This window comes from Melanaphis sacchari, unplaced genomic scaffold, assembly GCF_002803265.2.
Source record: "Melanaphis sacchari strain LSU unplaced genomic scaffold, SCAv2.0 Contig8_pilon_pilon, whole genome shotgun sequence".
Taxonomy (NCBI): domain Eukaryota; kingdom Metazoa; phylum Arthropoda; class Insecta; order Hemiptera; family Aphididae; genus Melanaphis; species Melanaphis sacchari.
The window spans coordinates 2,774,924-2,791,914 of record NW_020271635.1 but is presented as its reverse complement, the minus strand read 5'-3'; the positions used below and the strand labels follow the sequence as shown (position 1 = coordinate 2,791,914).

The 16,991-nt window shown below is 25.0% G+C and overlaps 1 protein-coding gene across 2 annotated transcripts; it reads left to right on the top strand.

Moving 5' to 3' along the window:
• Positions 1-5,814: 5,814 nt before the first annotated feature.
• On the top strand, positions 5,815-16,938 carry LOC112602461 (syntaxin-16-like). 2 transcript variants are annotated; one of them, XM_025350533.1, is made up of 7 exons: positions 5,815-5,937; positions 6,483-6,760; positions 6,818-6,938; positions 7,014-7,179; positions 7,239-7,525; positions 7,607-7,790; positions 9,534-10,577. In XM_025350533.1, the coding sequence occupies exons 2-6, from the start codon at positions 6,504-6,506 to the stop codon at positions 7,787-7,789; spliced, it is 1,014 nt and encodes a 337-aa protein (XP_025206318.1). In that variant the 5' UTR covers positions 5,815-5,937; positions 6,483-6,503; the 3' UTR covers position 7,790; positions 9,534-10,577. The 2 variants fall into 2 exon arrangements, 1 of the variants encoding a protein (XP_025206318.1); XR_003115112.1 differs by lacking the exon at positions 5,815-5,937 and adding an exon at positions 16,803-16,938 and having other exon boundaries at positions 6,468-6,760; positions 9,534-10,333.
• Positions 16,939-16,991: the final 53 nt, after the last annotated feature.

The window sequence follows — 16,991 nt, the reverse complement described above, 5'->3', positions numbered from 1 at the left end:
ATGAATACTTTGTAATTTAATAAAAATTTCTGGTTAAATATATAAACATGTTTGAATGATTATGATTTATGATGAAAATTTGCGTTAAAATAGGCATAAAATGATTCACTAAAATTTATCGATTTTGTCAACTTGAAAAAACTTTTGCCCAGCCTTAGAAGGAAAAATTGCTTGTTCATAAATTATAACTAATATACGTATTTTTTTAGTAAAAGTAAAATGTATCTAGATTGTCAACGTTTGGTTTAGTGTTGTAAAAGTCAATACTAAAACAGTAATGTAGGTAGCAATTTCATATTTTCTGATTCATTTTTAAATTCGGTTACAAGTCCAAGTCTCTGAATTACGCACTACCATGCCAGTAATAAAGACAACCATATCTAATTTAATTTCGAGCCTATATGTATTATACAATATATAAGCATTACTGATTTTTTTTTTTTTAAATTCGTAATAATTTTATTTAGTTAGGTATAATAAATTAAATTCAATACTAATTTCATTACATATAGTTAATTTATTGTTTAAAAACATTTTTGATTAGTTATTATCTTTTAACAAATAAAAAAAGAAAATATATTACGTAATAATATGATTACTGATTAGTTACTAGTTATACTAGTTACCATGATAATAAATCGAAAAGACAACAGTTAAAAAGTTATCAAAAGAGTATGACGATTAAATAAAAGTGTAAGTACCTATGTATTTTATAAATTATAAATTATGAATAAATAAATATAAATTATCTCTATTATTTCTTTTAAAGTATTTAAAATAAATATAATACAGTAAAAAAATGTATTTAGTAAAATTTACAAAATTTTAAGAGAATATATCTATAAATTTACCTGATTTACCCGTAAAATCAATAAATACATTTATCGCTACATTAAAAACCTAAACCTAATATAATTAAAGAAGTATAAAATTGTATAAATACTATAAATGTATACAAAATTAAAGAACTATATTATAAATTAATTTTCTGTTTTATTTATTTTTAACAAAAATAATAACAATATATAGTGTATTATATAACTTATATAGAAGCTCTAGTGACTAGTATAGAACAAGGTAGTTCAGGTCTGTGTATCATCTATTACTTTAAAATTTTCTAACTTAACACATAATTTACACCTTCGCATATACTAAATAAAATTAATACTTAAGATATAAATATGGGTAGAAAATGACTGCGAACGTTTGTCCTTTTTGGCAACACGATTGCATATAAATTTTACCATACACCTAATAAATATTTAGTAAAATATGTACACTTCTATAACAATTAACAATCAATATGAAATAATGAAATATAGGTACCTACCGACTACCAAATGAAAATAACTAAATAATTGTAAAATAATTAATACATAAATAAAATTATCAATAAATATTAATAACGCTTAATACTTCGTACACGATCGTATACTTAGTTAAAAATCAGGTAAAATCGTATGCAATCATGTAGCTTAAAAATGTATCAGCGATAACGAACGTACGCAATCGTGTTTTACCCCATCTCAAATTTCTTATTTAAATTTAACTTCAATTTATTATAATGCTACTTAAAATTGTTAATTGGTATATGTATTTTAAAAAATTATCTAAAATATTGGCTATTAGTAAATTGGAAAACCAAAACCTGGTTGTTACTTGTTGCAGCAATTTTATTGTGTTGGTGGCCTTTGCTATATTAATAAATAATAATTATATAGAAACAAATATAACAGCGTATGCCCGTATAATGTTTTACTTATTCAGCATTTCCATTACCTACTATGTTAATTGGAATTGTTATTTAATTCAATTTATAGGACGCGTGACATATTATTATTTATTTTATTTTTAAGTATTGTTCCGTGTTCAACGTTAATTTTATGTACCGTGAGCATAAACCTGGATATCATTATATAAAATTAAATAATTGAAAATGTTTAGAGTTTTTAATATAAAATGTAAGCAATAAAGTACAGGTAAATAAAAATGATGACAAAGATCAAGGTAGTTTTTTCATCTAAGCAGAACAAATTTAATTACACTTTTCATCTGTAGCCTTAATAAATAAACTAGGTATCTATAAATAAGATTACCAGTGATATGATGATTTAAAAGACCTAAATTAAGGTTCTATTCAACATATAATAAGTAGGTTAATATTAATTCACTTTATTTGTTTATTTGATATTTATAGTATTTTATTTAATATTTTATTCAATTTTGGTAATATTTTTCATTGGATACTTGGATTTCTAAATTGTTATTTACTATAAGAACAAATTAATGAAAAATTGATTTTGCTTGAAATTTAGTTTCAAGCAAAGTTTCAAGTTTAAAGAACAGCGAATCTTATTATTCTTATAACAAAATATATGAATGAGTAGGTTAGAGAACAACATTTCTATAGATGCAATATTATATTTTACATTAAATATCGTATTTTTGAAACGGATTCAGTTGAATTTTCATTCGAATCATCAGGTTTTAGGATTTGGAAAAAGCAAGTATTTTTTGAATTATATATTAGAAATTATACTCTAATAAACTAACAAAGATAACAGTTACTAGAAATGTCTTAAATAAAATCAGTAATGATTTGATTTATTAAAGATTTAAAAATTCTATTAAAAAAGAAATATTTTCCATTTTATAAAAATGTTACAAGTAGCCTAAGAAGTATTTTATTTTACTGTGAACTTTGCAGCATTTAAGCAAAATTTTTTAGCTGTACGGAAAATCAAGATATTTATTAGAACATCTATGCTTTAAGACCGTTTTAATAATCTATTTATTCCTTGCATAGAAAAATATTTGACAAAAAATATCGGTAGTGAAGATATTTAAAAATAAAAATTCAAAATCTCAAGGATAACGATTAACCAATGATCAACAAACATATAAGTTCATATATAGCTCTCATTAATATGTCTATTTTTATATATTCAATGTTAAAAATTGTATTAGTTCTGTAATAAAAAAAGTTACTTAGGTAATAACATAAAATAATACAATTTACAATTAATCAATCAGTTTATACTGAATTTTTTAGGATGAATGTTACAATGATGAATTTATATTTAAGTATATTTTGTAAATATATTATATACCTAATAATCAATTGAAATACAAAATAGAACTATTAAATACCACAACCTTAAAAAATAAAAATAAATTCTCATTTATAAAAAATGTATACCTAGATAGTTAATTATAATTGTTAGAAGTTTTTAAGTTAAGTTTTTATAAGAATCAAGGACAAAGCCTTCCCTCAATGACAAGATTTATGTAAAAAAAAATAGTAGCCCTCCTCAATATTTTTAATGAATTTTCGCTTATGGTACTGTATAATTAAACAATTTAATAAAACATTAAAACCTATTATTTTTTATGCTGATGCATGCCATATTGTTTTGTATTTAATACTATATACATAGTCATATGATATAAACTACATTACTTATAACAGTTATAAAAAAAAATTAATTTTCTTTAAAGTGATGATGATACAGATTTAACGAGAACCGAAAATATTGTTTTTCAAGTCCTTATAGTACAAAATATAAATAGGTACGTTATATGACATAATAAACTAATTAACATATTAATTAATTACCCATTTGGTTATTTACATAAATATACCTATTATTTATTAATGATTATGAATTGTAAGATAGTGGATTATTCTTTGGCCACCCACATTAAATAGATGACAGTTGACAACGTCACATTGAGTGCTTAGTTCAGCTGTGATTGGAAAAAATAAAGAAAACTAAAATCGTATTCAACAGCGCTATCTAGTTGCATGTGTAAATGAAAAAAATTAAACATGAATAATTATTCAGATTAATAATCATATTATTCATATTATATTTTTAGTTCGTGACACGATAAAGGGAAAAATTTTCTTTGTATCGTAGTTCGAGATATAATTAATAGATATACATTTGATTTATGTATCTACCAACTTTATAGTTACTTTGATCGGTCGACGGTCGTTATCGACGTACTCGTATTATAATGGTAGGTACCCAGTTTCCTACGTTTAGTTTAACGTATGGATACTCGGACGAGGTCTGAACACTCGTAGAACATCCTTTTATGATATAAAAAAGATATTTAAGTTTTAAACATTCAAAGTAATTTAGATAATATTCTAATCTTTGATGGTTGAAACACTAACGGCCAAATATCTAAAAATATGAAATATCGACAAACCAAAGTTTGTTACATATTACCAAAGTAAATGTATTGAAACAAATTTTTGCAGTAAAAAAAATAATTAAAATTAAAAAATAAAAACAAATTATTTTTTCCTTTTAACACCATGATACAATCAAAATTATTTTTTTTTTAATTTAAATGTTCTTTATTACTTATTACTTATTAGTTATTTATGAATTACTATATTTTGTTTTATTAGGGTTTTAAATTTATGTATTTTTTGCTATCAAAAACAAAATTCTTAGTTTAAAACTTTTTTTTAAACAATACTTTTAATAATATTTGTTTTTATTAAAAGAATAATAATTATCTATAATTTGATTTATAGAAATTACAACAACGGTCGATATTTTAAGCTGTTAATATTTCAACTGTCAACATTTTAACCTGTCGAAATTTTAATTGTAGATGTTTTGTATCATATCTCTTACCTTTAAATTTCATAGTAGACTGTTTCAATAAAATTTTTGAAATTTTATTTTTCCAGCTTTTACAGTTCATGAATAATCTTTGCTGTTATTACCAGTTCTCTCAAACTAATTTTTTTTTTCTGCTGTTTTCTATTATAGTTCCGATTTAACTTTAATTAAAAAAAAATAATATCACTTAATTTTATAATTATATATGCTTGTACACTATATAAAAATAAATAAATGTATTATCTGATAAATTAATAATTATGTAATATATTACACACTTATTATAAAAATATTATACTATAATATTTACTAAAGAATTAGAATTTAGATTTTTTCCTTGCTTTCTGTTTTGCAAATCGTTAGTAAAATTTAATTGAAATCGATTAACTGTAAAATAGAATTTTCTTATTAGAATATCATTAATGATGTAAAAATTTTTTGAGTTTGGCTTGTTCCATATTTATTTCTTATTTTTATTAGTTGTAAATTGCTTTTTAAATAATTAGCAATTAGGTTACTGGATAGTTAAATTTAATCTAAGAGTAATTAAAGTATTTAGGATTACATTCTATGATTTATAACACCATTATTATTTGTTAAAATTAAAATGTAAAAACTCTATAGTAATTTTAATTTTGAAATATTTGTACTTAATTTTTAAAGCAGGAAATAGAAGTTTTTCCTGATAACTATGGTTATGAATTTAATAAACTTTGAAAATTTATAAATGCGTTAAAATAATATATAAATCATAATTGCAAGACATTTTAGATAAAAAATTGCATTGTATCTATAAAATAATAATATGCATAATGTCCAAAAGTATGAATCAATATTTTTAGACAAAAATGAAATATTTAAAATCGGTTTGAGGAAGAATCGTAAATTTTCTTTTAAGTATTGGATTTAGTCAACACTTTAATACAAAACACATAATTTAATAAAATGTATGCATTTAATTTTCGATAAATTTAAACGTTTATAGAAACAAATTATGAAAAGATTGTTATTGCTATAGCTGTTATAGTGTTATCTATATATATTCAAATATTATCCCTGAAGAATTTTATTTTTATTAAATGTTTGATACGGTTTGGATGATAAGGCCACGTTTTAAATATAGTAGGTACCTAAATATGTCAATGATGATAACGCGAAGTGATAACAGGCGTGTCAATAGTAAAATTAATATTAACTTTTTATTTAGGTTTTTCCATATGTCCTTTTCCTATTTATTTGTACCTATATAGTTTCAAAACAAATCGTGATTCAAGAAGACTTACTGTGTATTGAGGTAAGAATTGTTATAAAATTAATACCTATTTGAACATCAATGTGAATGTATTAATTACCTATTTATTTTTCACTTAAAAAATTTACAATAACTCATAACTATATATAGTATAATATACTTTATTTACTGGGGGTAAATAGATTAGTAGGCATGTATTATCTAAAATAAAAAAAGAGTGCATACAATATTATGTATTATTTCAAAATATATGATTACTTATAAGCGCCTAACTATTTTTTATTTTAACATTTCACAGTCAGTAAACATTTTTCTAATGTTTTTTTACTGTATGGAACTGCTTATATTTTATAGTAGCTTAAATATTTATTAATAAAAGCTCATTGTATAAAATAAGATTTTATTAATATTTATAATTTATAAAAATTAAATAATAAAGGGTTTATCTTCCAGTACTGGAACTGTATACTATTGTATTTTTATAAGCTCAACAGAAGTGCATAACTTATATTTTTAACAATTAAGTTTGTTATATTCTTAATTACTTAATGTACTGTTATAAATTAATTATTTTTGTTATTTTATAGATAAGTAAATTTGAAAATAATATGGCTACTAGAAGTCTTACCGACATATTTTTGTTAATGCGAACAAATTCCATCCAGAGTAGGGGAATTTATTCATTTCAAGGATCTAAACATAATGATTATGATACAGACAGTGATGAAAGTATTAATGATAAAGCAGCGTTGATGGAAGCTGGTCGTTCTATGGTTAAAACAAATTCTATCGAAATGCGTTCTCAGGAAAAAGCTCCACCAACGTGGACAGGATTACTTGAAGATGCTCAATATTCAATTACCAGGTTTTAACCTAATAACTATTTTACTTTAAAAACATGTTTAAAATCATTTATTTTTAGGTTACAGAACAAATTAAAAGAATTACAATCATTACAAGATGCACAAGTATTGAGACCTACCTTAGATGATTCTAGCTTACAAGAGAAACATATCCAAGATCTCACATTAGATATTACAAGAGTATGAATTATTAAGTTTATTACTAAAATAAAGCTAATTAGTTATTAATACTAAATAAAACTTATAACATTACAGATATTTGGTTCAACTAAAAAAATAATTCAACAAATCCGATTACATTCAAATGGTTTATCGGGCAACAAAGAATCCCAACTTTCATACAATGTTTCATCTGCTCTAGTGTCATCATTGCAAAATTTGTTCAATGAATTTCGAAACTCACAACAAATTTATCTTAACAGTAACTTTAAATAAGTTAAACTATTTATATGTTATTATTATGTAAACTTATGTTTTTAGAAATTAAACATAGAGAAGCTATGTCATCACACATGTGTTTTGATACCGAAGAGAACACTTCAAATTCTGATTTACTAGATATGTTTGGTAATAGTTCATCTAATTCTTTTGGACAACAGTTACAGATGCAACAATCAAATCAATCACAAACATTTGCTGCTATACTTATTGAAGAAGAAAACGCTAAAATGGCAGCTCAGTGGGAACATGAGGCAAATCAGATATCTAGTTCTGTTCTTGAACTTAATAATATATTTAAGGACCTTGCACATATGGTTGTTCAACAAGTTAGTTTAAGTTTCATAATTCTTATTTATTTAGTTTCTTTTAATAGTATATGATTCTAATTGCATGTCTGGATTCTATAGGGTAGTGTTTTAGATCGGATAGACTACAATATCGAACAAACTGAAATCAGAGTTAAAAAAGGTGCAGCTGAGTTAATAAAAACTGAAAAATATCATCGAAGTAATAGAAAAATGAAATGTATTTTGATTCTAGCTCCTATTTCAATTATGTTATTAATTCTTTTGGATATAACAAAATTTTAAGGTATTTATCTTATTGTTCTTTACTTCTTATTTACCAAAAGTACTATTTATTATTAATCGTTATTTAATATAAATTTATATGATGTTATTATGTTTATCATTAACACAATTGAAACAAAATGTTAAATATATTATTCTAGCTTAAATATATTCTGCTTTTAATATTTTATTATTGTCAGTTTGTGCCAAATTTTATAAGTCAACCATTTGTTCTAAATTTGTTTTTGTTTACTTGTGCTGGATTTATGTATAATTATTTTATATAATTGTTCATAAATGAATTATGATATTGCGATTTATCTTATAGACTATATAATAGATTTATGTTTTCCCTATAAAATGTATTAAAACTGATTCTTGTAAGAATTGTTAAAAAAAATTGTGACTATGTTTTTTTCTATATTTTTTTAACTGGGGTATGACTTATTTAAGTATAAAAAACCTTGTATTACTATTTCAAGATTTTTAATTTATAAAATTGTATCATACATATGTATAACCAAAATAAAAGTAAAAAATTAATACAAATATCATACAAATAACCAAACTGTTGATAAATTATATTATTAAGTCTAAAAAATTGTAATTTAAGTACTCGGTGAAAAATTTAAGTCTATGCTGTTATTTATTTTTAAATATGATGAAAAAATTATTAAAAAAAATTATTTTTCTTCATTGTTTTGATAAGTACTAAGAATTTTTTACTTTTAAACAATTTGCTATCAGGAATTACTTTCAAAATAAATTGAAGCTTTATTATTTTAAAAAAAATGATAATATACAAAAAAAAAAAAAACACATACATTATTGTAAAATTAATACATTGATAGCATCACTAAGAATCTTAAAAATACATAAACTATATTATTTTATTTAGATGTTGTTATAAAGAGGGGGGGATGTTGATTAATAAATCATGTCAACAGAAAAATACTTATAATATATAACCTCCACTATACATGTTAACGTATTATTATATTTAAAGGAGATTTACTGATTATTCATCAAAAGATCCTAAATAAATATTTAAATTTTTCCACCTTTAAAATTTAATAGGAAAAAGTAAACGTCATAGTAAGACCAATGCATATGAATATAAATATTTAATGATTATGTTTTTATAAGTTTGTTTCTTTTTAAAAACTGTATTATAGTTAATACCAAATTTGTCGAAAACTAATGTTAATGTGTAAATATGATTGCTGTTATTGCTAATGAACTTCTTTAATTATTAGAAAAACTAAAAAGTATTAAAAATTAAAAATGTTTGAATTTTATTTTATTTTTATATAATATAAGTAAAAAAAAAACTGAACATGCATTACATAAGACATATTTAGCATGTGTATATTATACCATATTTGTTGAATTCATATAATATAGTCCGTCTATAGTACTATAGTACACTTAAAACTTTAGTTGATAATATATATTATTGTTGGAACAGTTAATAGTGTAGGTATCTATAAATCTTACAAGTATATTAGTAACATTTTCAAAAATTATTCAAATTATTAATAAAAAAAAATTAAAATATAATATTATTATAACATTATTTTTTTAAACTCGCATAAAATATTACTAGTAAGTACGTATAAAGAATAAAAAAACACCTTTAGGTATAATTTTACTCTAGCACAATCATATTTATATAATATTCTAGTTATTTATAAATATTAAAATACAACAGAATGACGACATCACCTATATTATATGATATTTATTTATTTTACTTATTGCGTAGGTACATGAATCATGAATGGATAATCGATGATGTTTCTTCTCGTGCTCCAATCCTCGAGTCCTTGATATTACCTACCCGATGAATGACATTATCGTGACCACCGTGGGTAAACTTTAATTATGTGATTAATCCATACTGATATAAGTGAATGTAACTTGAAAACGGGGCCAAAGTAACCTCTTTCTAGCGACTATGCAATTGTTTATACATATTGCTATATCGTTACATATTCCCAAACGTTCAACACCGTGGATCTGCTGCGGATGCAGAGGTCGATCAAACGATTGATGCCAGTTCAGTGGCGGCTGTATAGCTAGGCTCAAAATTGGTAAAAAAAATAAGAAAAAGAGAAAAAAACACACAGTGAGTAGATAATTGAGCTGGCGAGCTATTATGATTGGGGACACCTAAACGTTGTTGACGGGGTGGTAGCATCCCTGACGTCTGTGACGCTGCAGGAAGAATCTCCGGACGTGTACCCCTAAGATTTCCAGTGATGGTAGAAATCTCGGGTGGAGATGAAGCCGATCTATGGAGACATGCTGATACAGTATATAGGATCAGCAATAGAGCGTAACCGAACGACTGTGGTAACGCCTTTGGAATCGGTTCAAAAATCGGTTATAATCACGGACATTGAAGAGACAACATCTAAATCCGTACAGACTGGCCGGATTATGCATCTGTCCGTAGAGTAGACGCTGGTTTCCAACATGACTTCTAAAATCTCCTATCAGACAAGCGAAGATAAACGCCGCCACCCGCAAAGGAGTCGACGTTTTCTTCCTTGGATCCAGAAGGTAAACTCCTAAAAAAAGTAAGATTGTATGAGGGTTCTGGTCTGGTTTAAAAAAATTGGTATGCATCAATTCCGTTCATGAATCATGAACCCTGATCAAAAGAAGATTAACTACAAAATATTAGTTTAGTTTTATAGTTTAATCCAAGGAAACTCAACCTTTTGATGTCTATACTTCCTTTTATGCTATATTGTATGAGACCACCATGCCCTCACCTCCTTTAAGGTTGAATTATAATTAATATATGATATATATATATATATACATTATAATTTAATCAATCCAATATAAGGGTATTGGTTCAGAATAAATAAAACTTTTTAATCTTCAATATATTTTAATCAATATAGATATCTAAAAGATATTATTAAAATTATTAAAACTTTTTATGTCTTATGATTTTTAAAATTTTCATGCTTTTCCTGAATCGTTTTCTTATCCTCCTAAGGAGTAACATCCCCAGATCGATAATCAACCCGGGTTTATTCGATCACAAGTTTATTTATAATAATGATTTCGGCGCGTAGTATCGACGGTCGACCGATCGCTTTTGACTGACGAGTTTCCGTTGCGTGCCGGAATAAAATAACGTATCCAACGAGTCGAATGCCGGTGCAGCGGTTCACCGATTTTTCGCTCCGGAAACCCGCCTACTACTATTATTCCTACGGCTACACATTCACAAGTCGTGGTTATCGCGGTGTATCAACGTTTACCATCCACCGTCGCACAGACAACCCGCCTCTGCCGTCTGTTGTAGTTGTATGAGTGTGACACCAGACGGTCTCGGTTGTCTTGTGCCGGAAATTCACGTTCACCCTCGACCCGTCGCGCAAACTATTTCATTTCATACCAGGCCCCGTAAGCATAGGGATACTATCTGGTTTTTATTTCATTCCATTATTGTTCGTCTTAATTTTTAAATTTCATTTTCATTTTTGTTGTCGAAACTATGTTTTATTATTTCATATAGTATACTACCCTACTTATTAACCTATATTTGTATTCACTGAAAATATTTTTCATTCAATCATTTATTTTGTATCATGCATGTAGGTACATTTGTTTGAGCAGGGTCGTAATTTAATTAAGAGAGAATTGCAATGAAATATTCTAAAAACCAACCACAAAAAAATGTATGATTCATATTGTTTTGTCGCATTATTTTTTATTACACCCGTTTTAGTTATATTTTTTGAATTACTTAAATATTTTATCACTAGAAAGTAGGTCGAAGATATTATTTATTTATATAATCTCATAATTTTTTTATATGCTTTAATTAATATTTTTAAATTGTTCGTGTTAAAAAGGTACCTACGTTTGACTTACAATATTTTTCACACCGTTTTATATCTAATAGACTTTAAACACTTAATGCTATTTTTACAATAAATATAACGTTGAAAATTGCAATAGTCATCAGTTTATAATTTATAGCAATAGTCTTTCTAAATAGAAATTGCATGTACGACAAAACAACTATCAAAAGTGTGAATGACCATGTTTTTTACACGAAAATTGTGGACTTCTAAACTTTAAACACTCAAAGATCATGGCATTATAAATATTTCGATGAACTTTAAATCTCCTCTGGGAATCAGAAAACTGTTTCAATATAACAACATAGAAACATAACATATTATGTTATTAAGTTTATAACAGTAAGATATAAACTATCGTTACCTACAATCAAGTTCACGAGTTCGAAAAACATTAAAAAACAGATAATTCATCTAAATGTTTTCACGACTTATATGCGTTAAGTATATTACTTTTTTACACTATTTACGTAGGTCGTAGGTAGGTATTTGTATTATTTCTTCAAACCTACAACGATCCGGTCCATTACTAATGGAATAGTAATGATTCATTATTAAATATTTAATCATCATCAAGTCAGCCTTCGTTTGTACTCCGTACAGTTAGCTACCAGTTACCAACAACGAATTCTAAAAAACCGTCATGAGAAATATAATTCAAATACCTAGTCAATACCCGGTAATGTACATTTTAAACAACAAAATCATTATCTATACTTACCTAATATTGCTTGGGACGAATCCAAAGCAATAATTTTGGGAAGGAGGGAGTATTCGTTTGAATGACACCACAAAAAAAATAAATATATTTTTTAATTTTTTTTTAAAATTATGAAATGATTACCATAATTTTAAATTTATCTTACTTTTAATTATACTTAAATTATTTAAAATGTTTAGAATCAAAGAAACAAATTATTATTTATAAAAATTCCTAATTGTGCATATTTGGTCGTTAAATACATAGATATGTCAGATGTATATTAGTATACTAGTGTTTTATTTTTCTTTGTGTGAACATTATATTAACTATAAATAGCATAAATAATTAACATAGATTTTACTGATTTTACTTATATTTTTTAAATTTCTTTAATTAGTAATTACCCGTATAATTAAATAACTATTTATTTTATTTTAAATTAAATAATTCTTTAGAAAATTTAGAAACATATAATATGTGCTTGTGGTGTAACTCTAAGATTTAGCTCCTAAATATTGCAGTTTATTGCTCTTTAATAATTTCTTATTATATGAAATCCAGAATGATATGTTAACTCGTATGGAATACTAAATACTATTATATTCACAATACGCATTTGTGGTCGTGAATCATAATGACACACGTGTTTACTTTCTCCTAAATGATTTTGAAAACGAATGTTTGTGTTTTCAATATTTGTGAATTAAGTTTTTGTTTAAAATATGTATCTATAATCGTTGAAAATGTAATAACTATGTAAAGAATAAATGCGGATTATGACTTACCTATTCAATTTTAACGGGTATCAACGATTTCTTCATCGTCAGTTTTCAATATGAATAAGTAGTTTTCAGAACGAAACATTCTGCTCTAAGCTATCCAAACATGATATTATAATTATATTGGTTGGTATATTATTATTACGTAGGCATATTTTCGAAATATTATATTATCCACGAAATTTACTGAAATATAAGAATAAGTATAACCTATAATATGTACCTACCTATCTAGCTTTATATACCTAAATATTAAAAATTAGCGGTAAGGCTACACGTACCTATACTTCAACAAATAAAATTTAAATTTATGTACATTAGTATATTTTATTTTTATACTTTTTTTTTTAAAAAGATGTATTTTACTAATTATAATTAAATCAATGTGATATTTTTGGTACTCAAATCGAATAAACGAATATTTAAAAATACTAAATAATTTTTAATTTGTGTTTACATATGAGAAGTAGGTATTACTGTTCTATTCATTTGGCACTGATTCAATAAGAAACCTAATTATGGGCTGTATAAAACACAAACGTTTGATTTATACTTTCTGGTTACCTATAAAATATTGAATTATCAACCATAACAATCATAAAAAAACAACCTATCATACCAACCTTACCCCTACCTTAGTTTATAACCCCTACAACAGCTAATGGCCCTAGTCGCCGAAGCTTAAGTTCAATAAAAAAAAAAATTGAATTTCATTTGCTTGAAATGACTATTAATCGATAACTAATTTTAAAATTTATTATTGCATAAATGCCATAAATGAACATAGTAAACATAATACAAATTATCTTACGTTTTATAAATTCAGATAATGAATTTCTACAGTGTGCACATAGTAAGTACATTATTAAGTATGTTATAAGACAAACAAAAACGCGCCATACCTACTTACGCTTAGGTACGCATGTGATGGCTTGTAAGAGAAATAAAGAATTCATTTTTGGGTTAAAACAAATTATAGGTATTTAAAAATCTCCATTTAAAAAAAAAATATTAATATTTATCCAGTTATCGTTATACAACTATTCAAATTGGTGTGATAGTAAACTTAATTTTGATGACCTGAAACTCTTCTAAGTTTACCTCAGTACTACTGAAAGGTATATTATGTACTCTGCTGGGCCAACTTCAGTATTTTAGAAGCTTTCAACATAACATTTTGGACTCTTGTACCTACTAAATATTTTTACGGGCTCTATACAAAACTTCCAATAATAATTTATCATAGAAAAATTATAACTTTGGAAATTATATATTTTCTTAAGGTATAGACATAATATTGATTAATGAGAGTTCATCATCAGGCATCAGGAGAGTTGAGTTGACTATAGTTTTAGAAATCAGGAAAGATTATTATCGCCCTGAATTTTGTTTCACATATAAACTAATGGCAGTAAGTTTTCACAAAAATGGAGGGTAAAATCTTCTTTTAATTTAAAATAAATAACAAATTGTTGCGAAAAAATTTAATCCATCTGCCCATTTTTTTATTTTATTTTATTAGGTAATTGCAAAATAAATCCAATGTAAAATATATCAATAAAAACTGTACAAATTATAAAAACTGAATGACTATGTATTTCAAGTTAATAATTCGTAAAAAATATGTATTGTAACTTGTAAGTGTATACAATATACTATATTAGGTATTTTTTTTTAGAAAAATAAAATTTTTGACTTAAGTAAATATTTTTTTAAATTTTATATAGTTAATGACAAATATGTTTATTTTATCTTTACAGCTTATTGCTTATATTCCTATATATAGACAGAATATAGACTGACTAGGAACAAGTTAAACCTTACCTAGGTATTAAAGACACTTCCGAATCTTTGTAGAACGATAAGGATACTGATGTCGATTGAATATACAACAATTGTTCAATTATATTACTGAAAAAAAATAATTTTGCTGAGAAAACACGGGAAAAATGTATGAATTTCTAACAAATATTCGATACTGATGGCGGAATAGAAAATCTTGCACTATCGATTACAACCATATAGGTAAATGTAAATGATATGCTATTAAATTTATACATTGTAATTTATATCATTGTAATATTATAAACAAAACAATACATAAAAGTGTCTTGTATTTTGTATGACGTATGAATAAATACTAGTTAAACGAAGATTTAGTATAAATGGATTATTATGCAGAAGAAGCTATCAAGTCATGTTTTTATTCCATGTATACGTAATCATCAGATTTTCTAATAAAATTATATTAGGAATAGATCAAGTTCTGTCCAAATTGGACACCAGAGAAATATATCACGTTAAAGTTCCCATATAATATTATTTTTATATAAACATCTATCGTTCAAATTATATGATGTGAATCGATTAATATAAACTAGAACAAAATTTACGCCATCACTCCCTTTTGGCCTTTTCATAAGGATTTGCTCGATATCTCAAACTGTAATGGAACGAAAATTATATAACACAATAATTAGCGTTTATTGCCGTATAATTTATATTATGTATTATACCTATATAATTTTTTATACAGTTAAATGAATAACAATTTATACTTGTTCAATGATCAATTACATGATGATTAATTAGTTTAACGTAATAGCTGTAATATGAAAAAAAAAAAAATTAGAAACTAATTTAGGCACCCATTTAAAACAAGCGTAAATAGAAATGATTACTCTCTCATAAAACTTCTAGATTTTACATATTTAAATTTATACTTCTACCTAATAATACTTTTTTTTTTATGTTTGATAATAGGCAAATAGTACAGATTTATAAGGTATATTATTATTTTCACTATTCATAACTTTATTTTTAGAATTTGCATCTTAAGTGTTTGGAAAAAACAAATTAAACTATTATGAAAATCAGAAAATATACATAAATATAAAATTATACCTACTAATTATAGTATATATAGCTGTTAATCGTTAAAAAACAAATCAAAGTAATATCCAGTTAGTAAGTAATTAAGTAATAAATAAATAATAACTAGGTTCCATTAATAGATACATATGTGTAGGTATTTTAGTGTTAAGACTTCAAAGAATTTATGTAAAATAACACAATTTGCTATATTTTTATAAGTATATTATGTAAAGATACAAAATTAACATACGGATATCCTAAGTTTAAAATATTAATGAAAGACTCTCTATAAAATACACGAACAAGTCCACTTTTTTTCAAGAAATTATATTTTTGATTGTTTTATACAGTATTTTTTTACACCAACATATTTCAGTTCAAGAACAAGATATTTATACCGTATATTCAATTGATGATTATAGAATTATTATATGCTAATGGACTTCCCTTGGTCACGACTACGATGTTAAGCACTAAAAGCAGATAAGTCCGGACTTATCTGGTTATTTGCTAACGGTAAAATGTGAAAATTTTAACTAATAAAAAGTCATTAAGATTCACTTATGGATTTTATTATCGTACAATTATTAAATGTGTAATAATAACTAGTAACCGCAATAAAATTAAAATATGAAGATGCCGAGAAATTATTCAAAAATAAAATTTCGAATTAATCTACATTGCATTGAAAGAAGATCAGTGCATCGTTTATAAATACTTTGCGTTATCGTTTTGTATAATATATAGGTAATCAATATACTTGTAGGTAAGATTTTTTTTTATGTGTTTAGGAGGATATGACATTTGCTATATCTACTGATGTGGAAAAAAAGAATAAAAATTCACCATGCAACAAAACCTTCGCCCACCTGTTCTATAGTACTAAAGGTTGTATAGAGCTTGTAGTTTTCGGCGTACCTCTATAATATTCCTACAGCATGAATAATGTGAGTGGGGAGATACGACCGGCATGGAACGAG

Coding starts and splice junctions, on each gene's coding strand:
- LOC112602461 (XM_025350533.1), top strand. CDS start 6,504: ATGGCTACTAGAAGTCTTACCGACATATTTTTGTTAATGCGAACAAAT. Junction 6,939..7,013: donor TCACATTAGATATTACAAGA/GTATGAATTATT, acceptor ATAACATTACAG/ATATTTGGTTCAACTAAAAA. Junction 7,180..7,238: donor ACAACAAATTTATCTTAACA/GTAACTTTAAAT, acceptor TTATGTTTTTAG/AAATTAAACATAGAGAAGCT.